General features: G+C 42.9%; 1 protein-coding gene across 1 annotated transcript in view; it reads left to right on the forward strand.

Annotated features, from left to right (window-relative positions):
* The window catches only part of mpped1 (metallophosphoesterase domain containing 1), a 75,533-nt gene that overhangs the window by 18,594 nt on the left and 30,936 nt on the right, over nucleotides 1-26,003 (forward strand). The window contains exon 5 of the mRNA XM_040174146.2: nucleotides 9,032-9,257. Within this exon, the coding sequence (XP_040030080.1) occupies nucleotides 9,032-9,257 (226 nt within the window). The remainder of the gene's footprint in view (nucleotides 1-9,031; nucleotides 9,258-26,003) is intronic.

Genomic DNA, 26,003 nt, shown 5'->3' on the forward strand with positions numbered 1-26,003 from the left:
GTAAAGTCCACTTTTCCCTTTCATTTCAGCTCTGTTTTGGTCCCCTCCAACTCCTAAAAACATCGGGCTCATACCTCGTCTGTCTGTCTGTCTCTCTCTCTATCTGGGATACTTACATGAAGTCTATAAACCTATACCTTTTCTTCCACAACTCTTTATTTAGCACCTGCTTTACTATTTTACCCTCAACTTCTGAATAATAGATAAATGACGACCATGATGCGATGTGTGCACTTTGAATTTGAGGGTGTTTTTTCTTCATTGCCCCGGAGAGGGAGCGTGTCTCCCCTACTCTGCAACTGCCTTCATAACCGTGTGTGTGTGTTTTTATTTTTTTGTTGGCCCTCCATCTACATCTTCTGTCCGTTAGAGGCCCCCCTTCGTACCTCATCTTCACCTCAGCTTCCCTTGCTCTCCTTCCAGCTTGCTCACTTTAGCTCGGTAACAGCAAGGCCATTAAACTTTTATCAGGGCTGTCTTTTTCTAGCACGCTCTTCTTTTCCCCTCCCTCTTTCATTTCCTTCCCTATTCCCTATCCTTTATTTCTTCTATCGCAACCTTTCTCTTTCCCTCATTTCTTCTTTCTCCTCTCATCCTCATTTTTCCTCATTGTGTTGCTCTCTCCACTTCCTTTCTATGACAGAATTTCAAGTGACTGTAAATTCAAGTAAATTGCTTCCCATCTGTATCTCTCTGCTTCTGTGTTGTCTATTTGTACACTTGAAAGACTACAATCCTGCGTCAGAAAAGCAACGAGATGTGAAAATGTTCTCAGAAACATCCCCATTCTTTTAAAGCAAGCTTTTTTTTTATTTTCCTACGAGTTTGTAAAACACTTGAAAGCAAGTAGCCTCTGTGGCTATAACTTATGGAATGACGGGAACCATTCTCATAATTTTCCTTTTATCTCATTTTTCTCTCTGTCTTCCTTTCTAATTTGCATTAGCAATTTCAAGCAGAAGTATAAAGCAAACAAAGGCCAATCTAACAGGCAGTCGAACGCAGAGCGGAGGGGAGTCAGTACAGAAACAGTTCATTCAGCACATGCTATTGAATTAAAATCCAACCAAAGCAGTCCTGATTAGTCAAGTAAATGTGTCACAAAGTTTGCCTGGAAAATAGCCCGGTCTTGTTTCAGTCAGATTTGATTAAGATGTGAACACTTCAACTCCTGTCATATTTTGTACAGAATAAAACATTTTCCAAAGACACTCTGAGAGTACTTACTACTTCTCCAAGAGGAGAACTGTACGGACCTACAGTTAGCGGTTAGCTGTAGCAACTAGCATTGAGCCAATAAACAGCATGCTTGAACTGGGTCTAACAGAAAGTGTGCTGATGCAGTAAGGGAGCCGTTCGTACGTACATTATAGGCCACGCGCCTTCTACATTCCATCTGTGTTCTGTGCACCCCCAATCCCCTAAATTAAAAAAAAGGGAACAAAAAAAACCGAGCCTATTTATAGCTGCATTAAAATTGGATTACTGACAGAACAGTTTGCTCACGCTTGATATTAGTTTACAATATTTAGTGTTAAATGTTGCAGTGTGAATACAAACCAAATAAAGGGGAAACTGCAACATTGTGTCAATCCTGATTCAAAACAAAGCAAACAAACTACAGGTGTAAAAATGCCCTGAAACACTGCAACAAAGTTTCAAGTTCCAGTTCCAGTTCCAGTTATGTCACAGCAATAAACAGTAAAATAAATGGCGATGACACGTGCACAGGCTCTGAGGCAGTTTGCATCACATTTACAATTAACCATACATGGCGGTTACATTATTTGAAATTAAAAATGTAAAGTTACACATCATAACTGATCATCAGAGGAAGGAACACATAAAGAACCACGTAAAGAACAAATTAGGTAAATGCATATGGAGCCAAATCCAGGTCAAATGTTTTGTTTATTTGAAAAACAAATGTGAACCTCAAAGTTTAAGTTTTTTTTTCATATTACTGTATACATTTTAAACGTATTAAAAACAAAAATAAGTACGAAAAGTATTTTCGGGTTTTAGACTTTATTGCCCCGTGCATCGCCACTGCTGCTTTTCATCGCGGACACATTTGTCATGTATTTTCCTCCACAACTTTGTTCACCTCTCGACCGGCAAACCGACATTTGTCCGCGCGTCCTTATAATCTGCCAATGACGGGTTGTAGAAGTGGTCACATTGACGGATTTATTCCGACAAAAGTTCTTCAATCTGATCCGTTCTCTTGTAAACATTCTTTGTTTTAATAATGGCGGTATCGTGCTATGAAACCGGAAATGTGAGACTCCAGAAAGGATGTAGTTAGCAGACCAATCGTAGCCTTGCGGGCTGCGGGAGGCTTGCGTCGCTTTTGGCCCTAATCTAGAAAAATGTGTTGACGCACGCAAGGAGGGATGAAAAGTCACGCAAGGATCTCTGCGTGTTCCAATGATTGGAAATGCAAATGGAAAGATAAATAAAAACGCTGGAATATTAAGCTGTGCACTGGTCTCAGAGCAGTCACAAAAGCATTGCCTTGTAACACAACTTAGCCAGCTTTGACCAAAAATAAAAGGCACATTGTGTAGAAAAATGTTCGAAGGTTGGACTGGCTAAATGTTTAGTGAGTACAGACCAGTTTCAAAACCGACACAGGACAGATGGCGAGTGGCAAGCTATTTGATTCATTAGCATTCAGGGGCACGTGTCGCTCGTTCCCGAAAAAGTTGCAGCTTAATCTTCAAACCGCATTATGGGAGAGATGACGCTGAACGTGCAAGTGGAGCCGACAGTGTGTAAGAGACAGAGATGGAGTGTAGAAGAGAGAGCGAGAGAGAGAGAAAGATAGAGAGCAGGGAGACCACCTACGAGGGCGCTTAATGATACGCCGTATCCGTCTTTGTCACCGACTGTCTGCGCGTGTGTGCGTGCACGTGTGGTTCGCATTATGTTTGTGTGGGGCGCATTATGTTTGGACGAGGACATTGTGAAGTGTTCGGAAGTGCTGCTGTACTGTGATAAAACGTGTTTTCGGATGCGCGGCTCTGTAGGTGGTGTTTGTGTGCGGCGTCTTATAATTGCTGGCTGTCTTTGTTTTGCGTCTGTTTGTGTGATTATGGTTGTGTGTTTGTGTGCAGGTACGATGGTATGTGTGTGGGCGGTTAAACATACAGGCGTGTATTAAGTTTAATCCGAGGTGAGAAGGCGGACGCCTGGCTGCTTCTCTCCCATCCATCTGTACCTTGTTGCATGTCTATCCCTTACTTACCTCCCTCTTCATCTCTCCTTTTGACACATTACGTTCTTCCCTCACATCCAGTTCACACATGTGCTGCGGAAGGAATTTACGACTGATCCGAGCAGTCTTTAGCTTGTCTGTCTTTGAACATCGGTGCCGTCGCTTTTGAAGCCTCTCCTTTGAATTATAGCGTTTTTATTCATGCACGCACAGATAAAGGCCGGCTAACGCGGAGCTGTTTGGCTGTAATCTCACTATGTTCTATACATTAAGTAAATGTACAGAAGGTGGGAGGGTGTCGCTCCACAAAGGCACACAGGAATATGTGATAAAAAACAATGTAAATAGTGTCTGAGAGTTTGGTACTGTATTTGAGAGTTCTGGCAATCCTGCCATCACCACAAGGTTCTACCACATACGGGAAGCGTCAAACAATCAGTTTACCTCTAATTATTTAAACCCAAAGCTCATCTTCAAGACCTGCTTCAAGTGTGATCATGGCCCTCATCAGTTGTGTTTGGGAGGATAGATTTAAGGTAGCATTAAGCTATTCTAACTCCTTATTAGTAGAGAGGGTGTGCCGGTAACCGCAGGGTTGGCAGTTGTAACCCCGGTTGCTCCCGTGTCCCGTGCCAAAGTGTCCCTGAGTAAGACACACACCTAACTGCTCCCCGGGTGCGACTTTACAGCAGACCACTGCCTCCACCATGTGGGATGGGTTGAATGCAGAGAAAAAATTAATAAAGGACACGTTATATTATCACTAGTTCAGTTATCGATAAGTCGAAATTGAACCGAGTCTGTCTACTTTGATGGATTACAAAAGCAGTCAAGGCGTAATTATTACCTATGGGTGCAATGTAACAAAATAAATCCCTGTAATAAGTAAATGTTAATTGTATTATAATTGTCACCCAAAAATGGTTTATTCAGCGTTGAGTTGCTCCACCCTTTCGTGTAACTTGCAGCTAAAAACCAAGCTGCCGATAGTCAAAAACTAAAGTGGTGACCACAAGATGCCCCATCTAAATGCCTAAATTGAGGCTTACAACCAGTCCACTTACCAATAGGTCAGGGGTGTCAAACTCATTTCAGGTTCGGGCCAGATACTGCCCACTTTGGGGTGCCGGGAAAAACGAATCCATATGAAAAAAACACATCAAGCTCTCGTCTGTCATAAGCGGATGTCCATGCGTGGGGACATTTCTCCCAATGACAAAGCTATCCGGCGGGCCGCACTGGACGGCCCAGCGGGCCAGATTTGGCCCGCAGGCCACGAGTTTGACATCTCGCAATAGGTGATGTGAATTACCAGTCCACTTCTTTTCGTCATGTAACATGAGCTCTTGATGTTGTCTGCCACGGCCATTTAAAAACAACAAAATAAACCTTTGTAATCACTTTAACTGCACACACATTAAACGCTTCAGGGCCTTGAGAAACCAATACCCACGCTGTAATAAGATGGACTTTTAATTTAATTTTAGCAGAAGGTTTTGGCTGCTGCTTGTAGTACACATGCATTCACTCATACTGACAAAAATACACCCACTGGTATTAATCTAATCATTTTGGGTTGGCAGGATATATTTCCCCTCCTGTTTTCCGCAACTGCACACACACATTCCTTAATGTTCTGCACACACACACACACACACACACACACACACACACACGCACTGGTATTAAGTTATTTGGCAGGGAGTTTTGGCTATAGTCTTTGGTATCTATGCAGACACACACTTATGAATTAACTTTGTCTTGGCAGGCAAGACGTCTGTGGCTTTTTATCTGCAAATACACAAACATGTACACAAACACACATTGAAGAGAACGAACGTACCCACAGACAAACATGCACACACAATGGGTGTAATCCCCCTATACATGCCAGAGCTTTGGGCAGAGCAGGGATTTTCCTCTTCAAAGAGAAGACCACCCCATCGCAGCCTCGGAACAATGGTGGCCGAACTCCGGAAGATTTCCTGTGGCGGGACACACACACACACACATACATACAATGATACTGTAGCCTGTATTATAGACACACACACAAAATGACGTGTCAAAATACAAGAAAATGATACTCAGGCTCATCTTGTGCCTATGGGCATGGGGGGGACAGTGGCTTTTGGACCGGAGGCAGACAGCAGGTCCAGGACCTATATGACACTTGACTAAAGAGCAAAGACGCCGAGCGAGAGTGAACTGAAACAGAACCAGCGAGGAATAAAAAGGAGGAAAGGGTAGCCTCACTTCCAGCCTGCGCTGTAGTCTTCCATGTATCCCTTCAATCTTTGCACCCCCTTAGCTCACTTTGTGTGGGTTCTTTTTTATTCTTTTCTCTTTTGTTATCTTTTTTTCGCGGGGGAACACGAGGCGGCCGTCTTTCCTGCACCGCCGCATATTCATGCCCAGATAAATTAAGAATGTTTGTTGCTTAAAACGCAGCCTTTTGAATTTAAAGACAAAAGATGGCGGGTAACAAAGAGCGGCCCGCTTGTTGTGAGGGAATGTCGGGGGCTCAAATGGTAAGACGCCCCCCCCAAACACACTTCCCCTCGCATCCTCTTCCCTTTCTTCTCGTCTTTTGTAACTGAAGCAACACATTCTTATTTGATGCAGAAATTGTCTTTCTGGGGTTGATTTTTTATGTCTTTGTGGACACACACAGAGACTGTATTGTTGAATTTCTTTCTTTCTTTTTGTATTGTTATCGTTGTCATATTTACGGCAGTCAAATTCCTACAATAAACAGATGACACACACTGGCTGCTTTTAATCAGAATAACCGTGATACAAAGTTCACCAAGTTGGTATTCACATCGTGTCATTTTGCAGCTTTTCTTTCTTTACAGGAAGGAGCATAAAAAAAAACTAAAAAGAAATCAAAATTTAATTCTTCTAAGTAAGAGTGTGTGTGTGTGTGTGTGTGTGTGTGTGTGTGGAAGGTTTGGGTGTTAGTGTCCACCCGGTGGAGTTTTACATTTCTCCCGGTGATTTATTTCTCTCGGTTTACCGTTGGCCGTCAAACTTCATGAGGGAGAAATCGCTCATGTTGCAACATTTCAGGGGAGACACAGATTGGCTTTATTTTTAGAAACATTTTATGAGCACCATACCTCGCCGTCTTTGCCTTGTCGCCTTGCTGTCTGTCTTCGTCAGACACACATGCACGTGTGCAGTACGTCCGTTCGTTTTACTTTCTCGATGTTTGCATTTTTTTTTCCTTTAGCTGGGGATCTCATCCAGAGCAGCTTTCGTTCTTCCTCAGCCTGACAATCTCTGGTTGTCACCATAGTGGCTCTATAATGATGATTCCGATGAACTGTTTGTACGTTTGTAGAAGTAACAACTTTTTTTTAAGGTGAGACTAAAGGCTTCTTCTCATTTAATTATCTTATTCATGTACATTGAATTGTGGCTGTCTATGCAGTCCAGTCCAGTCCAGTTTTTGACTTCACACTAAAGCTGCTGCATTAGATGCAAATAAACTAAGTGACGTAAATTTAAGGTAAAATTATTCCACTTCAGCACCATTTCAAGAGTTTAAGCATACTTTCATGATTATCAGGATAATATTGCAAATGATTATTATTTCGGCCATGTTAATCGTGGCATGAGGATTTGTTGGACTTTTACAAATTCCACTTCTTATATGCATCTTATTGTTGCCTTTTCTACATAAACTCCTCATTTCACAAGAAAATACTTCAGGAAAGGACGTAAACCCATTTCACGTTAAGTATATATCTATATTTATCTATACAGTTCGTATATATAATGAGTAAATACTGTCTATCATGACCTCACTTCTGCCTTCACTCACTTAAGTCTTTTACTCTGAAGTGTTAAATGAATATTTTTACTCAGTTGGAAACATTTTTTCTACATGTAATAATACTGTGTGTGAGTTTAATACCTATAAACATGAGGTAGGACCCTAAAAACAACCAGCCCAGTGCCTTAGCGGCTGCACCAAAGCTGAATTTGTTACAATATTCGCTATGTCTGTACTTTCCACAATATGTATGAGGAAAATAGAGGGAGGTTAGTATTGAACTTCAGGATCAACAGTGCAGAAACACAGCGGTATACATTTAGAGAACGTGCCAGGATTGTTGGTAAGCAGTGAACTGCGTTACCTTCTATACTTTGTTTGAAATTCAGTTGCTCAGTTGTCTGGGTAATGAAGTGAAGGTAATGCTAACATTTTTTATTTGGGAGTGAAGTAGTCATCCAACCTTGGTTTATCCGTGAAAGATTGTGAGAAACGCTACTTCGAAATGTCTTCAAGGCTTGAGGAGCAGCGGTAGAAAACGTGGTTTGATTGTGCGGTGGCGTGTGTCCCTGTGCCTTTGTGGAGGTGCAGCCCCTCATTTACGGCGTCTGCTTGACAACTAAACACGAGCCCTTCTGCCAAACAAATGGGAGCTGTGTTGGGGGGAGGAGGCGGCCCCGGCCCAGGCTGCAGGAGACGGGCACTCTTTGACAGCTGCTTTCATCGTGTTATTATTCCTTTTTCCGCACTCAAGCATTTTTTGGCTTCCTAAAGTATTTCTGTCGCTCTTCTACCTTTACCCCTTCACATCCCCCCCCACGCTGTGTCTCCCCATCCTTCTGTCACCGGGCTGTGATTGGCTGTTATGACATAGCCATGGCAGATCTGTCAGCCTCTTCCAAAGCCCAGTTTAATTACTCCTTTCCACCAACGTGACACATTCATGCACAGATGCATGCAAACTCGCACAGGCGACAGAAAGCCACTCACAAACACACAACCCCAATGTGCTCAGCTGCACAAAAGAAATGGGCAATTGAACTCGCCGCGTCCGCTCTACCTGACAAAGCAGCCGCCCAGGTGTTTTTCAGTTTTGGTCCTCTGTTTCTTTAGCAGAGATTTGAAAACATCATGTAGGTTTTTGAAGGGCCAGCCGTCGCTGGCTTTAATGAGCACAGATCGATCGCACGCCCCACTGTGCCAAGCTTTGAATGGCCAATTAAAGCCATTGAGGGGGGAGAGAATGGGGACGGGGGGGTTATTGTGTGTTTGATTATAAGAGGGCGATGAGAGAAAAACATGCAGCGGGTTGCCGTATAGCCGGTTAACGTTTAATATTCTGCACTGTAAACTTCAAGACGATCCCTCTTTCCTCCAGATAAAGACTCCCTGACAGATGCACTCAGCTCTGCTTCCATAAACAGAAGACAGCAGAGCGGTGGGTTGAGACCTTGACTGATGGAGGGAAGCTAAGACAGATGTACAGATTTGCTAGATATCAAGGGGAAGACAATGAGAAAGCCACCTGAGATTGTTTTCATATCACCCTTAGTTTTCCCTCTTCTCCCTGTAGATTTCCAGTTCGTCTTCTAGCCTTTGTTTCCATTTCTGTCCCTTAAATCTGCATCTCTGTCTCGCCCTTCTAATTTATTTTTGGAATCTCTCCCAGTCAATAAACACCAGTTTATGGTCTCAACCCCTATTCTCATGTTCATTTATTAAATGATGGTCTATTTAGAGTCAAATAATGCATAAAGAAGAAAATGCTTTAGGGTGGGGCTACCTTATGATTGACAGGTTGCTAGCACAGCGTTGAGTTCTCCGTAGTTTGTAGAACAGTGAGTGATGTCACCTCAACTATGTTACTTGTCTCTGTCCTTTGTATCTCTTCCTCGCCTCTTGTCTTTTCCTCAACTTTACATTTTTCTTACTTTTACTCAACCTTTTTATCGCTTCTGTTCTTACTCCCATTTATTGCATGACCTTTTCCTTTTTTCACCTCTCATCTTCCTCCTCTCCACCCCCGCCAGGTACCCTGCCCTACGACATCAAGATTGTAATCGCCGGCAACCACGAGTTGACCTTTGACCAGGAGTTCATGGCCGACCTGATCAAGCAGGACTTCTACTACTTCCCTTCTGCCTCCAAGTTAAAGCCGGAGAATTACGAGAACGTCCAGTCGCTGCTCACCAACTGCATCTACCTGCAGGACTCTGATGTCACCGTACGAGGATTCAAGATTTACGGCTCCCCCTGGTAAGTAGCCCCCGCCATCCAAATGCAAACTTTCAGCCTTCATTCCTCTCCTTTAGTGTCTAGTGTGGGAGGGATAATCCATCCAAAATGGTTTGGTGTCCTTTGCTTAAATACGGGAAAAAGGATTCTGTTTCTGTTCTGTTTTTAGATAATGATATATCCTAATGCATCATCACATGGAAAACCATAACCTCATGTGTTGTACGTTTGAGGTTGGTTTTATCTTCAGTCCCGCTTACTGCTCACTGAGTTCAGTGATTTCATTTTGGAGCAACCCTATCCCCTAAAGATTACTTTCCCATATGAAACTGCATCCTCGATTTCATTTTGAGGGAAAGATATTTTCTCCCACGTTTGCAGTTTTAAAGACAAAACTACTTGGTTATGCTTGGTAAAGGATCATGCTTTGAGAGTAAAATAAGTATGTTGCTGCTTAACTTGAGTTGTATGTAAAAGTTAGGATTGGTGAAGAGGAAACTCTTCTAGCAACCAACTAGCAATGAGTGCCCTTAATTTAAAAAAAGAACAAGAAAAACAAGAACCGTCAAACAAGAAAACCGTTCCATTGCCACCAACTGATTTACAATAAAATGAGTTAGAAGCAGAGCACAAAATCCTCTAATGTTTGTAGGAGACCAGGGTGTCTGGGGAGTCCAGATGATCGGTATACTAGTGGCGGGCCGTGCATCTTTACTAGGCCCTTCTGTGCCGTCTTACTACAGTTGAATAACAAAAAAACCTCATTTTGACTCCACAGTTACAGGTAATTATTTGTTTTATGTAAACACCTCATATTAACATGACACTGCAACATTCAAAGTGAAATAAGAGGTTACATGAAGCTCAACACAGGCAAATACACAAACTGCAGATATATGAACACAGGCACGACGGGATGCTGCTTAATCAACAGACAAGGCATATAAATCAAATTAATGTAATAAACTCAATGACAAGACCAAACTCACAAGAACGAATCACATTTATTTACAACAAAGCATCACAAAACAATCCATCAAAACACACAAGAGCACGGGCCATTCAAATATCATTTACATCAGAACGGTATTAGATGTATAATAAAAACCACACAATGGACAAATGAACACGCTACTGCAGACGTAAAAAACACAAAAGCTGTTCACCAAATGCTGTTCACTATCTAGAGACAAAGTTCATCCTAAACTCTAAATACTAAGATCTGCTAGCTGGCTTTCTGTTTGACCGAAGTCACGCTGGCCCACTGACCAATTCATGCTGCGCGGTACGTTAATGCAGACGTACTGATGAGGCTACCTCGGTACTAGTGGCACATGCAAGAATACGCCCAACATAACGTCAAACTAAAGAGCTGATTAGTTGAAGACTATGATTATCAACAATATTGTCCCCATACACTTACTGTAAATGTGCAAAGCCTATTAAATGATAAAATAGCTATAACTTTGATTCTTTTTAGACAAGCAGAGAAGGCTTAGCCGGCACCGTGTGCATGTTCTCTTTCTTTATTTCGCATATATTGACATTGATTTTGTGTTTAATCAATTAAACACATGTCATATGTGAGGTTAGGTGATGTTCCACCATAGAAAAACTACACATCAAATATTGAGTGGCGGGGCTGAGGTGGCCCAGCAGCTCACTCTTTGCCTTGGGCCACTTAGCAGGTCAATCCCGCCATGAATTGTTGCAAAAGTTAAAAGGTAGCTATTGTGACAGTGCTTTCCAACTGTTCTCCTTTTAACTCCACCGTTGAAGCATTAAAATTAATAATTGATGATGCCTTTTTATTCAGCTTTGACTTGCTTTCCGGTATTCTACCATAACTCCCTGCTTCTTTTCCGTATGTGTGAGTACGAGGGTGAGTGTGTAAGTAGTCCGTGATCCTGTGTATTATGGTGACAGGTTTCCAAGGGGAATGAGTGTGTGTGTGTGTGTGTGTGTGTGTGTGTGTGTGTGTGTGTGTGTGTGTGTGTGTGTGTGTGCCCCCAGTTCTGGGTAATTGCTTTGCTGTGATAGCAAGATCCCTTGAGTTTATTGCTCATGTCACTAAAGAGAGTTGCCTCAGGTGGACTGAGAGGAAGATAGAAGTGGCAAAGAAGAAGGGAGACAGGGAGCGGACAAAGGAGAGATGTAGGGAGGTGCAAGACGTAGAGGTAGATAAAGAAACAGAAGTCAGACAGACAGACAGCCAGAGGCAGGGGGGGATGGAGATTTAGGGCGAGATGACTTTATTCAGATTCACCGGCTGGCCCTGGCTGCTGCAATAGGCACGTGAGGTGATGTGTGTGTGTTCCTGTAAGTTCTCTGTTTGAATGTGTCAGTGTGGGTTTGTGAGTGTGTGTACCAGTGTGTGCTCTCACTTTCCTTGGACTGCATGCCGTTGTGCGTGTGTGCGCGAGAGCCTCGGGGTGTATTCCTGCAACACTGAGGGGTTCCAGCTGGAGGCTCCGGGTGTTTCCCCCCTCTGCACTGTCAAACCACCCTTTTTTGTCCACCATCTTTCCTTTCTTTCATCACTCTCCCCCTCTATCCTTATTGCGCCCTTCAGTTATCCTCTCTTCTCTCCCTCCTTTTCCTCTTTCCACTATAAACCTCCTCCCGCTCTCTCTTCATCTGTTCATTCATTTCCTTTCTCTTTCCTCTACAGTCATTTGATGGGCTCTGCATGTAGATGGATTAAGTACACACACACACACACACACACACACACACACACACACACAGACATAGTAGCGAGAAGGTGCTTGTTCCGGCCCCTACGTTGCCATGGCGATGCCAGGCTGGCGCAGTTTTATGGCTTTTGGATTACCACCCTTCCCCTCAACATATCCATTATATCCCCATCACCTCCACCACCTTGAGGTGCTACCCGCCTGCCAGACTCTCTGACCGGCCTGATTATCTCAGTGCTTCTCAATCCATCTGTGAGTCTGGGGAAAGATGTGGGGTCCTCTTTTCATTCTCCGGGATTCTTCTGTCCTTTTCATGGAAGGGGATTTCACCATAACCCAGTATCTTCCTCTCTGTGGAAGTCTGAAATCATCACTTGCATATTTAGAAACAAAGACAAATTAATTCAAGTCCAGTTTGCAAGGATTTTTTGTTGTTACACAGACTAATCACACAGCAGACTGCTCCCGTCCAGCGTTGTTAGCCATACATACGGGAAAAAAAATGCATGTATGTTAATCCAACGTGATCTCCAAAACCTGTTTGTAAAAATGTATACGAAATATTTGACATAGAAATTTGTAACAATACATACTAACTGGCGGTGGTTAACCCAGCCTCTTGAGTGAACGTCTCTCCGCCATGTTGGATTTTTTGAGGGGGTTAGGGTTAGTATTGTATTCTTACAATTTAACATCGATTCCTCATTAAAAATGCAATCATAACACGTTTATTTTACATCGTTAGACTTCACGAAGTGTGTTTACGGGGTGCAGGTCCCCATTCACTTGAATAGGGTGACGTCATCAGTTGCCAGTCTGTATTTATTTAGTATTTATCACTACGAATTTGTATCTTCAAGATTTTCGTATACAATTTTTACGAACAGGCTGGTTAATCATACATTGGAAGAGCCAGAGGATGGTTAAACAAACTACAATCTTTCTGCCAGGAGACCACAGCTCCTACCCATATGAAATAACAAATCTGTTACTTGTACTTGCACACTGCATTAACAGACTTCCATAGTTGTCTAAATCTAAATGTCACTGTAACGCCAATGTTAATGTCAATGTTACCGGGGGGTAACACACGTTTATTACACATGTATAACATTTAAAGAGTGCAAAATCTTTGGCGATTGGATTCTACCTAAACCGGGATAATCAAGGGGCCGTGATGCTCGGCAGAATCCCTCTGGAGTCCAGAATCTGGTGGTGGTGGTGAAGAAGGTTAATGAAAACCAAGGACAAGTGAAGAATGCCTAATAGCAGCTGGAGGTGCCTGGGGTGGAGGAGAGTCGCATCCGGTTTCGCACTGAAATGACACCAGACAGCAACACAGAAGGTTTGACAGCAACTATCGGATTGTTTTAGAGCCACAGCGCCGCCTCTGTTGGTCGTATACACCTGGGTGCAGCCAATCTCCGCTGATTGGATAATTCTGGGAGACCAGCTGAAGCATATCGAAATTACGAGTGGCATAAAGGGAGTCTTCCTTCCAGAACTACCACTTAAGCTCCAGAGACAAAAAATGTATTAAATCGAATGCAGCTGAGGCCAATTACACCACCACCTGGCACAGTTCCCTGAGACACTCTCCCACTCTGTCCCCTCTGCAGCCGAGCCAAACCACGCCCGCCGTCTAACTTATGGTACATTCACTCCAAAAGCTAAGCGAATTTTCGCCCCGCTTTACTCCAGTTTACCAGTATATCGCTTCATTCGCGCCTGGAAGGGGGTGTGGCTTATCTCTGTTACGTGTCTCCGTAAAAACAGTTATTGTTTCCGCTATTCACCATGCCAATAAATAACTACAATTTCGGCTCTTTATTTGTTGTGTGAATTACACAAACGTCGGAATCGCAAACGGTCTTGTGTTCGTCGCGTCATTCACGACCCGACGTGTCTGTTCATTGATTTGACATGGTCTGGTGTGAATGTACCATTAGGTCATGCCGGATGGCTCCGCAGCCTATCCCCCTCCCTGAGAGCGGGAGAGAAAATCAGCCACAACCGTCTGCGCCGCAGCCTAAATTAAAAGGCTGATACCACCGTGTGGTCTGGGCGTTTGTATCCTGCATGCGGTGGAGCCATTGGAGCGGTGCGTGAATGAGGGTCCCAGGACAGCACAGGGAGTCAACGACCCACCGGATGGACAGGCACTCCTTCTCTACCGTGCTGTACCTAGGCTCCCTCTCGGACAGCTTCTGGCTGATACAACACGGGGGCTGTCCACCCCCCCGTCCCCAATGGCACTGCCTCGGGATATCATGTTGCCTAATCTACTAGAACTAACACAAACCGATATCCACGTGCACTCCGGTGAAAGGGCCCTATCAGATCCTTGCCGATTCGCTCAAACGGAACCTCCATTGAAGGCAGAGGATGAAACATGTTGGTTTACGATTGACATTCCAGGCCGAATGCACACCAACGGCACACAATCCCTCGGATTCCCAGCCAATGAATCGGGCCATTATCCGGTCAATTGTTTTCCTGTATCCCATATGACCAGCCATCGGGATAAAGTAAGCCGCCAGGAAAATTGGCTTTTTGGGTGTTTTCCCGCCCAGTGTATATTTTTGTAGTAGGGATACTGTGATTTTCCCCTCCCAGCCTCATACTTGCCTAACCCAGTCCGAAACACCACACACTAAGCACTGTGACGTCACACAGGCACACAAACACACACAATATCATATAAGCTGCTCTCACTTACCAGGTAACAGTAACGTTGCGGTAGACATTTCAGGCTGGTTTTCAGTAACGTTAACCATCATGATCCCTGGCAGCTGCAGTGTCATCCGATGCGGCACTAGCTTCAGGGACGGACTTTTGAAAACTGACAAATGTCAGTGCTTCACCACACAGACGGGGTGAATTTATGAATGGAAGTTAGAACGTTCTGTCACAAATATGTTGTTACATATCATTGCGCTTTTGTCGCACTTTACCTAGTGGGTATACGGCGTATACCTGCGTATCACGTAGACTACACCACCACTCCCAAGACTGCGCCAGTGGCAAATCTTCCTTGGAGTGTAATATGGCGGAGCCTACCGTGCTGCCCCAAAAATAATAGCCTGGATACTGTTGAGGTGCTAACTTCCTTTAACCTCTTTCTCATAGGATTGGTTGTGGCAGAAATGGCAGAAACCGATAAGCGCGTTCCTACGGAATGATGCTGATGGCAAAATTGCTTCATCTCACTCTCTTTCTCCTCCAAAGTTTGGTGGGCTGTAATTGTGTCGCATGCCCAAAGTGTGGTGATGGCACGGCCGCCAAAGGCAAAGTGGAGCTTGGTCACCCAAACTGCCCGCCGGTAAAATATATTACTCCCGTAATTCGCACTGACATTGCTAATTAGGGCCATGTAAGTTAAGAGTCTAGCTCCCATTTCCTCTCTGGGTATACAGCACAAATAATGTCTGAATACCAAAAGCTACGTGCTCAACCGTAAATCTGCTGCACCCAAGGATCCCTGTCGAAGGTACAAAACCAAGCAGAACCAACTTTGAGCAGTAATATTGTGTACTCATCCCAAACAAACATATTAAGGCTTCACATCATTAAAAACATTAGAGTCTTGGCTTCAATATGCACTAATCAGTTTGAAGATACACAACTCCAACAAGTTAAAAATATAATATGCAAATTAGTCCAGAAAATGTGCACACGGCATGGCATTTCCCAGCGAAGCAAGGAGCTTACCAAGGAAACGGCACTGGTATGACGCAGTATCATTTCCCTCAGACAAACCATGGAAAAACCAAAGCAACACATGTTTCATAAATGCCCCTTAGTTTTGGCATTTTGAACAAAATCATGAAATGTATCCGTTTTATTTAGCCATATACTATACTAATCACAAGCACTTCAGCACTTTCTGCGCAGGTTTTTGGGTTAGGAGGAGTGAGGTTTCAGCCAATCCCCACTCTCGAGGGTCATTTTACCCTCTACCCTTTTTGGCTTCTGAATGGTTAGCTGTCAATCATTTCTGTATTGGTTTATTCATATCCAATAGGATCAGACAATCTGAAAAAGTGGTTGAAACAGGCATATCGGAGAGATGAAAAAATTGTCCAGATCAGAGACAGTTACAGAGTTACTACACTCTTTACCGTCCTTCTGCTAGGACAGGGGGGTCTGTAGTGGGGTTGTCGTGGCCCAGGGGTAGAGAGGGTGTGCTGGGAGCTTTAAGGTAGGTGGTTTGAGTCCCGGCTTCCCCATGTCCCAAGTTGAAATGTCTCTGAGTAAGACACCCAACCCCTAATTGCTCCAAGGGCAAAAATGTTAAAAGCCATGGGTTAAACATGTTTTTGGCTTTGTAAATATATATTTTTTTAAAGTAAAAACGTGAACAAAAACAAATTATAAAAATCTGTTTGCCAAAAAATAAATGCACTTAATTTCCTGCCGCCAGACCGGCTGTATGTGAATTGTCAGATTTGCTTAGGATGGTTCCTAACTGAGTTTAATACAAGTAGTGTAAGTGGCTGCCATGGTAAGAGCCTGTTTGAATTCTCTAAATGTTAAAACCTCTTCCCCCCTAAAAAGGTCTGCTGGGGAAAGGAGCTTCAATGCTTCCTTACTTATCCCCTTCAGCATAGGAACCACTGGACCAGCCTTTGCGAAAAGAAAGGAGATAATTCCAACCCACAATTACTTGCGGGGGCAATATTCAAATCGTGAAATCCTCAGATGGACTCCTCCCTTTTTTATTCAGATCTGTTTCTGAGACTGTACATGTGCAACTATTTGTTCTCTACGTAGTTTATTGTATTTAATTAATTTAAAATTCCCCTACCTCTGGTGCAAGTTATATAGTTGTAGATGAAGCCTGTGTGTGTCCTCGCCATCCTTATTGCTGTTTTAAAGTGATGTAACTGGGATTTATTGAAACTTTGTTGCAGTGTTTCATGGTATTTTCACACCTGTAGTTTGTTTGCTTTGTTTCGATACAGGATTAATATGTTCCTTTCGGTTTGTGTTTACACTGGAATGGGTTGTAAACAAACACCACGAGAAATTGTTCATTTATTGCAAGTATTGCAGCTATAAAGAGGCACTGTTTCTTTTTTGGGGGCGGGGGGGGGGGGGATAAAATGTTTGGGAACGCTAAACCTAATTTAGAAACAAAATGCAAAGGCTTTGATTTATTTGGTGAACAAATTGAGTCCAGATAAACTGTTGTTTATAGAACAACAAACATTCTGAGCTTCTGAACACAAGACAAATGGTCTGTAGCTATATTTAGGCTACCATTTATATGGGATGTCAACCTCTAATAAAGAAGAGCTCTCCATTTGCTCTTTCAGTGAGCCTTTCGCACAAATGACAAATCCAGCGGGGTGAGAGTCCGTCCCAGTTTATTATTCATTATTTCCATCTTTTTAAAAGAGTGTGCACATGAAAATATCTGCCTCTTTTCAATTATAAATGTGTTCATGAGGAGACTTTTGCAATACAAATGAGAGAATTCGATTTGTACCATCTTAAGAATTAAAGTATTTTCTGTCTTTTGTTTATTAATCAAATTAAGCTCTACCCTTTGCAGTGAAGTGAGTGTCAATGGAGTGAATTGCACTTTAAAAAATAACTTTTGAAATGAAATATTCACACAGAGTACATAATGCATTCACCAGCTGGTAGCACCCATCTTGGATGCTCAGGACTGCTCTCTATACCCATAATTTAGAAACTAAGATTCTCGGCAGCAGAGACCAATCTGGCAACCTCGGCAGATTACATCTGAGTCATTATTAATAATGAGCTGCATGGATCGGGACACGCAGCGTTCCACGTCCATGGATCTGCGCCGCTATGAACACAAACACGCACAAAAGTACGAGCATCTTGCTCCGTGCAATTTTTTCATCAGCGGCCAATTAAAAACGCTCGGCTGATAGGAAGAGGGGTGAAAACTTCTCTTTCTCTTTATTAAAGTGATACATTCTGCTTTGAATGTACTGTATTCATCACGTTTAAATTGAAGGAATAGTCACATTTACTTGTATGATGAAAAACACATATCTCCTTAGCATAAGTCCCCACAGCGTTTACATGGCAGATTCATTTAGTTCTCTAGATACTCCTCAATTCAATGTTCGAAATAGAAAATTAAGCACCAGCAACAAAAAATGATTATGTTGGTAAAAATAAAAATAATATTTTAATTAGATTAAGCATTGTGTCTTTTATGCCTAAACCAATTCAAACACAGGCAGGGAATTTGTGTTACCATGTCACGCTGCTGTTGTCTCCTTGGCTACGGTGATTATATATGTGGTCCTGTAAATAAATCCCATGGGCGAAGAGTCTATTATAGCCCAACAGAGACAGTAGAGGACCATCATTTTAAGTAATGTTTACACTGTAGGAGCATGGAAACGAACAAAGAGGCAAGTATTGTCTACAACGTGTGACCGTCTATTTCTATGCAACAACATCATCCTCACATTCACTTCCTGCTACCCTTTAATCCCCCATGTTACCACGGTTACGCCCCTTCTCTTAAAGGCGCCCTTTAAGAGTCCTTTAAGAGAAAGTCCTTTTAGTCTCCTATAACACTTTTTACAAAAACAACTTGAAACGCCATAACCCAAACAGCATTTGTTAATATTTGCCTGGATTATCAGTTAACAGAACTCTAGATCCTGGAAGTCCAGTTTGTGTAATAGATCCAGCAGTTGGAAGTCTCATCAGAGGCCAGAACACAACATTTTTCACCTTTTGGCAGGACGGTCAGAATTTCAGTCCTTATGATGTACTGAAAAATAAATAGCTTCAAAAGAATCATTCATTTCATGAAAACGACTGGTCATTGCAGTTTTTAGCAAACGTTACTAGGAAATGGTACAATGTTTCTGGACTACTTTCAGTGGTGGATTAATCCATATTTAGTGCTCTAGTGATTATTTGTCAGGACTGTGAATGTGGGATTGAGTACAAATAAATTAGCGTGTTTTCATGATGATGAAGGAATGTGTCACCCAATGCAACAGTGTTTCTTATTGATGTGTTTTTAACCACAATGAAGCACTATGGCTCAGAGGAAGCATGTCTATCAAGCTTTGATTCTCACACCATACCTCCTAGTAGATACTTTCACTATTAGCTTGGCTTGAAAAAATGTGCAGATTACAACCAACGTTGTCCTTTAAAAATTTAGCCTATTTTCCAGCCGACGGAGGACTGTAAAACCTTGACAGGAGACAGTTTGGCTTGAGGCTCTTTGACGGATGGTACGAATAATTGAATTTGAGGGGGCAGCCTTAATAGCTTTGAAACTAATAGGTCTAGAGACTTGAATCAACGTTTTTGAGGGTCACGATACAAGTCTTGCTCTTCGAGTGCTGTCTTGTCTTTGATTACTTTTCACTGTTGAGTTTGACATAAAGTTTGAGTAAGTGGGTCGAGAAAGAGATGGATAGAAACAGCATGTGAGGACAAGCGAGAAAAAACCCATCTATATAGGTTGGTACGAATGGGTTAAATATCTTTAAATGTTTCTAAAGTTGGTCTCTAAGGAATATAAGACAGTCAGGAGAGACGGACAGCCTGTTCACAGACGCACACACAAACAGACACAGACATGAGAGAGACAAAGTCGTCTGTTTGTTGATGGGGGATTTGCATGGAGCGGCGGGAGGGACCTTTTTTTCGTCTTTAAATGAAAACGGCAGAAATGTATCGCTCCCCACTGCTCCGCGTGGAATAATTGAGGACGGAGATGCAAAAGACTCCTTAATTAGATTTTTTAATTATTGAGGATTCACTTTTCCTTCTATAGTGGCCCAATTAGGAAACCTCATCAAAATCTAAAGAGATCAAGAGAGGCCTCTTCTTCCCTGTCTTTCTCCCCAACCCAATCTTGTCTTGTCTTCCTCCTTCCTCCACTCTCTCATTTGACAGAAATGGATCATACCTGCGCTTCATTTGATTGTGTGTCCTGGTTGATGAGAGTAGCAAAGTAAAGGACTCTCGCTGACTTTAATTAACTTGCCGTTAAAGTAAAAGAGTGAAGAGGTGGGAAAGGAGAGGTACAATGCAACGACAGCGTGCCAAGCTTTTCCTTTAATGATAATGAGTCTAATGATGGTGGAGATGGCATGAAGGTAATTTGACCATCTTTCTCGGTTCTGAGCCAATCGGATTTTGCTTTGTTCTCCTTCTGACAAGAAGAAATTTCAGAGAAACAGAAGTTGGAGAACAATGGAGAAAAAGAACAAGCGAGTGACGGTGGTGCTGCGCGTTTTAGCCCATTAACTACTAATTGTATTTAGTTTACATTTCCGCCAACCATTGTTTAAGACCATTTTTAGACCTTTTTCCTTTCTTCCAAGTTGGTTTCACTTAATTTCCAAAATTAATTTCCAAAATTATTTTACAGAAAAGCTAATCCATTGGAGTGATCATTAGTGGCCTTGGTTTTACTCTGACGTCTTGTGGTAATGCGGTTGTAAAGCGTGGGGTGCAGTCTGAGTAATGTGTTGTTTTCCAAATTCCAAAGTCTTGGCATCTCATACAATTTATATTGTGTAGACCTCAAATGCAGCTGTTCTTTGAATGAAATATATACAGGGTCAAAATTTTGGCAACGGAGCTTTGAACAAGCAAGTGGTCCTCTTCAGAGCTTGCAAAGCTCACAAAGCTGAAGCCTATGGTGTACTTGCTTGTTGCCAAAGTTTATCAAGACTTGACTAGTAGAGCACCCTAGCTTTAGCTTACAAAAAGGCATAAGACACACAACGCTCCTCCTGCTCTTGGTGTCATTTAACACCATTTAGTCTGAACTTACTGCAGGGAGTATCAGCATGAATATGCTACGCTGAGCGCTTGTCACCTAAAACCGCCAGCGACTCTCAGAGCAAGCAAAATGTGTTTAAAAAAGGAACTCGCTATGGTGGGAGGTAAAGTAGTGGATGCTTTGGGTTGAACTCAATCCAACACAAGCCTTTCAATCAGGAGCTTTTTCCTGTGCTGAGGTGAGGGCTAAAGGATGTGTACAGATTGTGAACCCCCTGCAGCAAATTTGTGATTTTGTGCCATACAAAATTAATTTAATTAATTAGGTAATTTTATGAGAATACATCCAACTATGCTGTTTCTTTGTAAACCTAACCCAAACAATGCCCCCTTAACCCCCAGCCTTTAAATTAAAGCTTATTAAATGCTTATTATGCTTGAGCAGGCTGCATCCTCCTGTGGCCTGCAGCCATGTGAGGTCAATGCACTTGCATTCTCTGTAGTGGTCAGCAGAGGGCGACACTTCAGGTTGCAAAAAGACATTTGATTGTATAGATGTCTATGAGAAAAGGTTTCACTTAATTTATTTCCTCATTGAACATTGTAAGCCGGAGTTTACAGAATGATGTTCCTTCAGTAACGTACGGTCCATTTAGAGTCAAGGGACAGTAACCTTTTTATCAAGCCACAAAATAATCAGTCACTAAAAAACAAAAAGTGAATTTTTTTTACAGAAATGAACTGAAACCAATAGCTGCAGGGAAGGAAACTAATGCAAACAGATGTTGTATTCTGTCGGGGTAAGGTAATGCATGCACAGCTTGTAGTCAATGGGCCAGATCATGCACATGCTCCTTTAAAGATGTAAATGGAGATGGGGGGACATACAGTTGGGACTCCTCACCAGAGCGCCCACAAATGAACACGTGATTTACTTTGAGACTTACAAATCCCTGTCCTTTCCCATTCTCACCCAAATTCCTCTGCCCCCCCATTCCCCCATCACCCACCACCATCCCTATAGCACTTGTACTGCCACAGTAACCAAATAAAGTAGCCTGTGAACACTGAACATTAATAAACGGGTACTTAAGGGGGTTGGTGGAGGAAAGATGAAGAAAGAAAAAAAATTGGCCTACTTTAACACTTTTTCCCACCCTCGCACTCGCCCTCAATCTTCTTCTTCTTTTCCTCCCCCCACTCTTCTCTCATTTCCTCTCTTAAGTGTCTGCCGGTCTACAGCCCTATAGTTGAATAAACAGTTATGGAGGGAAGAAGAACAGACGAGAGGACATTTACTGTGTCGTTTCCCTGGAGGGATTTCTCTTTAAATTACCTGTTAAATGGCCTCCAGGGGCACGATTTCAACATGCGTGGGTGTGCGTCGGTGTTTGTGTGTGCGCTTGTGTATTATGGCACGCTACGGGGCATTTCCCTCCATTTCACACATGCCTTCCCTCCCTGAGGCACGTGGCATTGTCGAGGAGAAAAACTGAATTAAAGTGATTCTGTCCTTATGCTCCTCCTCGCCTCAGTCTCTCCAGTCTTGCATCACTCACACACACACACTCACACTCACCACTCCACACCCTTTCTACTTTGTGTCTCGCCAGTTCAGCGAGCGGTTATGTCAGCTGTTTGACCACACAGCCAGGGGACAAGGGAATGCAGTGGACACTGCAAAAAGTGTCCCTGCTGGAGAGTCGTATTGTCCCTCCCGCTTCCCGTGCTTGCATAAAACCGGCAAATAAAATGTTTTTGCTTCCTCCAAACACAGCTTCATTTATCGCAGAAATTTTGCATAAACAAATGTGTTTGCTGAGAAACGAGGCAGATTAACTCAGATTTATCCACTGCATTGAAATGAGCTTTTCAAGCAAGATAAACATGTTGATGTACTGAAATTAAGTCTCATTGTCTCACTGCTTTTCCTTTAAAGAAAATTGACTGACAAACACACATTTGCATTCCCTGTAAACTTTAGAATGATTTCATCAGAATTCTTCTTGTTGAGTGCTGTGATTCAGGATTTCTTACTGTCTGTATATGTGTTGACTTAAGTCGTACATTTACCAAAATGCTTGTTGACCTGAAGTCACTGTATTCAACTGTTGGTTTGCCATAAAGACGACAAAGCCTAATTAGTAACCAAACTAAATGTTAAAGCAAAACTACTTGCTTTAAAATAAGATACAATACCATTTTTAATTAACATTACAATTGTTAAAAAGTTAAGTTTAAAAAAATGTGTTTTGTACGCTCTGTTTAGATAAGTCAACATTGCTTTTAAAAGGGACATGAAGAGCGCACTCTTGGGTTGCAGACTTGTTTCTTTGATCCCTCCATCCATCCTGATCCAACCTGACCCAGCTTTCATTGTAAACTGTTTCAAACGTGAATTGCATGATCCATCTGTTTGTGGTGGCATTTGTCTTTAAGTAGTCCCCTCCTCTCTTGATAAATGCAGCTCAGCTTTTATTCTGGGGTTAAAGGTTTGGTGACAACAATCCAAACCAATTTGGGCCTCTTAGGATCATGTTGGGGAGGCAAAACTCAACATCTCCACTGTTGCTCTTCCGGAATGTTGAGTCTGTCCTGTCTGCTTGTTGAGTGACCTGAGAGCTTTTATCAAATCAAAGCTCACAGGTTATGCACTCTGAGATACAGGTGTGAGACATTTAGTTGAGCGCGAAAGTAACCTCCGCCTTCTAGACACAATCAATTGAACCCAATTTTTTATTTTTTTTATGTTAAAGAACGCAGATCTGTCTTTTGTTTGACAGTCATATACCATCTTGTCTTTGCTGCCTAAAGTAAGATCTCGGCCTGGAGATCGATCCAGCATGTCTCAAGTCAACATATTCAGGTCTAGTGAGACTGCTGCCTGTTCTGTGTTTGTTCTTTCTGTGCGAGTGTGCCATGATGGATTTCTCCCCGCTGATTGCTGAATGTCAGTGTTCTAGTAGTGTGGCGCAGAAGAACGTTGAGTTGTTCCCATTTTGCCAGTGAATCACTCAGCCAGTTTTTTTTTAAGTGCTTGAATTTTTGGGGGGGATGGCTTATTCCTTTAAATCTTCAATCAAACGGTCTGTTGAAATGGTTACTTTTCCAAGAACTCATTTGTAACAAGAGCAGGATGAGACAAAGGGGAGTGAGTTGTTTTAATAAACAGTTTAATATAACATCAGGTGCATATTTTATTTCACAATATTACTTTTTTACTATTAAAACAAGGAAAATAAACTCTTAACCGATGAGAGCTTCAACTCTTCATTTAAATAGAGTTGCGAAGTGAGCAGAATATTTTTTGCAGCGTGCAGAGACTACAAGACAAGTTTCATCCTTCCCTCGGGGGCGGCCTGGTCTTGGTCATAGTGTGTCCCTTCAGCCACATTTGGACGGAGGCTAATAGCGGTGGGTGAGGTGGGGGTCAAGTACCCCGGATGCCCGGATTCAACCTCCCACCCAGTAACCCGCAACACCTCCTCCGCTTCCCTGTAAACCAGCCACCAGTGCTCTGACTAATCTCTCCAACAAGCAGACGCGTGGAAGACCGCAGGAGCGGAAAAGAAGACTCCCTCCCTATTTTTTCTCCATTGTCTTTCTGTTCCTCCCCCCCTTGTTTCCTCATCTCCACCGAAGAACTTTGAAATGATTTGCGTCTCGTGGGCTTTTTTACACATTCTAATTTCCAACTAAATGGGACATCTGTTTGAGAAAAGGAAGATTTGCCACGGTTGCCAAGGCAACTATCACTCTGAAAGGAATGGGGTGGGTGGAGCGGATCCGGGGAAAGAAGAAGAAAAAAAAAAGAAAGTCTGACAGCTTTTATGGACAGAATTAGACTTTGGTGGAATATTATCCCTGGAAGACAAACAGCAGCAGGGCCCGTTCTCTCTTTCACCGTCTCTCTTCATATCGTCCCTCTTTTTTATATACTCTCTTTCCACTTTCCCTCTCTCCCAATGTTTGTCTGTCTGCATTGGCTCTTCTCTCCCTCATGCCGCAATCACCTCCCTCCAATTTTTTTGTTCCCCTTCCTTCCGTCTCTTTTCTTTGCTCTCCTTCTGTGTCCCTTATGCTGCTGCACCTTTAGAAATAACATTGTGAAATCTGCCTCCAATTAGAAGTCCAAACCCCTCTATCCAACCCCCCGCCGCCCACCCGTGACAGCTTTTCCGCCTTCTGAAACGTCTCATGCGTGAGGCCGGCTCACACTCCCCAATAATTGGTCATTATTAAGAACAGGAGGGGACAAAAAGTGCTTCCCCATTGCTTCTAAATGCAAGTTAAGCGGCTGTTCATTACATCAGCACTAACAGTAAGGAATGGTGAAAAATAGTGTAAAAATGTCATGTTCGGGGTTAGGGTGGAGGAATGGCTTCTCGCTCTTCCATACCATAACATTTTATGGAGCTGTTTAAAGGCACAGAATTGGAAAACAGATAAAGCGACGCTGATTCTTGTGTTTGTATGTTTGTATTATGACAAAATCGACTAAACTCTGTTGACAAAAAAAGAGCAGAAATTGTCATCAACCCTTTAAAAAAAACAGCAGCAGCAGCGGTGCATAACACTTGGTCTTTTTTTTGCAGTAAAAAAGGAGAGACAAACCCTAAACGCTTGATTGGAACAAGAAAACGTGTTGCTACTCGAAGCTAGAAAAAGAAATGAAGAGTGTACTTTATATTATTCTAGAGGCATTTTTCCCCTTCATTAGAATGCACATTATGTGTCAGCGGCTTTTGGTTCAGTTGCAGCAACAGTACTACAGGCCCGACTCGAGGTCTGCCCTGATCCACACACCTCAATGTGTCCCCCGTACCCCCACCCCCGGGTGTCCCTCAGGGTTGAATGAGATCTCTTTTGTCTCCTTTGCAATAACAGTCATATCCAAATGAGACATCAACTCACCCACCTGTTCTGTACGAGTGCACCCAACCCTCATACACACACATGCAGCCTACACCCACGTCATGGAGGGAGGCTCATAGGCAGTGCCGGAACCATGTGCAACCATCCAGAGCGTGCACATCAAGCACTGATCCCGATTCTCCGCGGAGACCCCCTACGCTCATCCCCATCCTGGTCGTCTTCCTCCAACCAGCCTCCCATCCTTCCATCCTCACGTTTTCACACCTTTCTATCTTGAATTCTTTTCTTCACTTAAATAACTCTGCTTTGCCCGATTAGCGAAATGTTTTTTTCCAAGTTGCCGTTTCTCCCAGTGAGAGTCGTCTCCGGCGGGAGCTCATTATCGCCGGGCATGAAGTTGACTGCCAGGTCCCGGCTGATTTGTCACATCCCATTTCCCTACCGCCAT

Source organism: Gasterosteus aculeatus, chromosome 4, assembly GCF_964276395.1.
Source record: "Gasterosteus aculeatus chromosome 4, fGasAcu3.hap1.1, whole genome shotgun sequence".
NCBI classification, from domain to species: Eukaryota; Metazoa; Chordata; class Actinopteri; order Perciformes; family Gasterosteidae; genus Gasterosteus; species Gasterosteus aculeatus.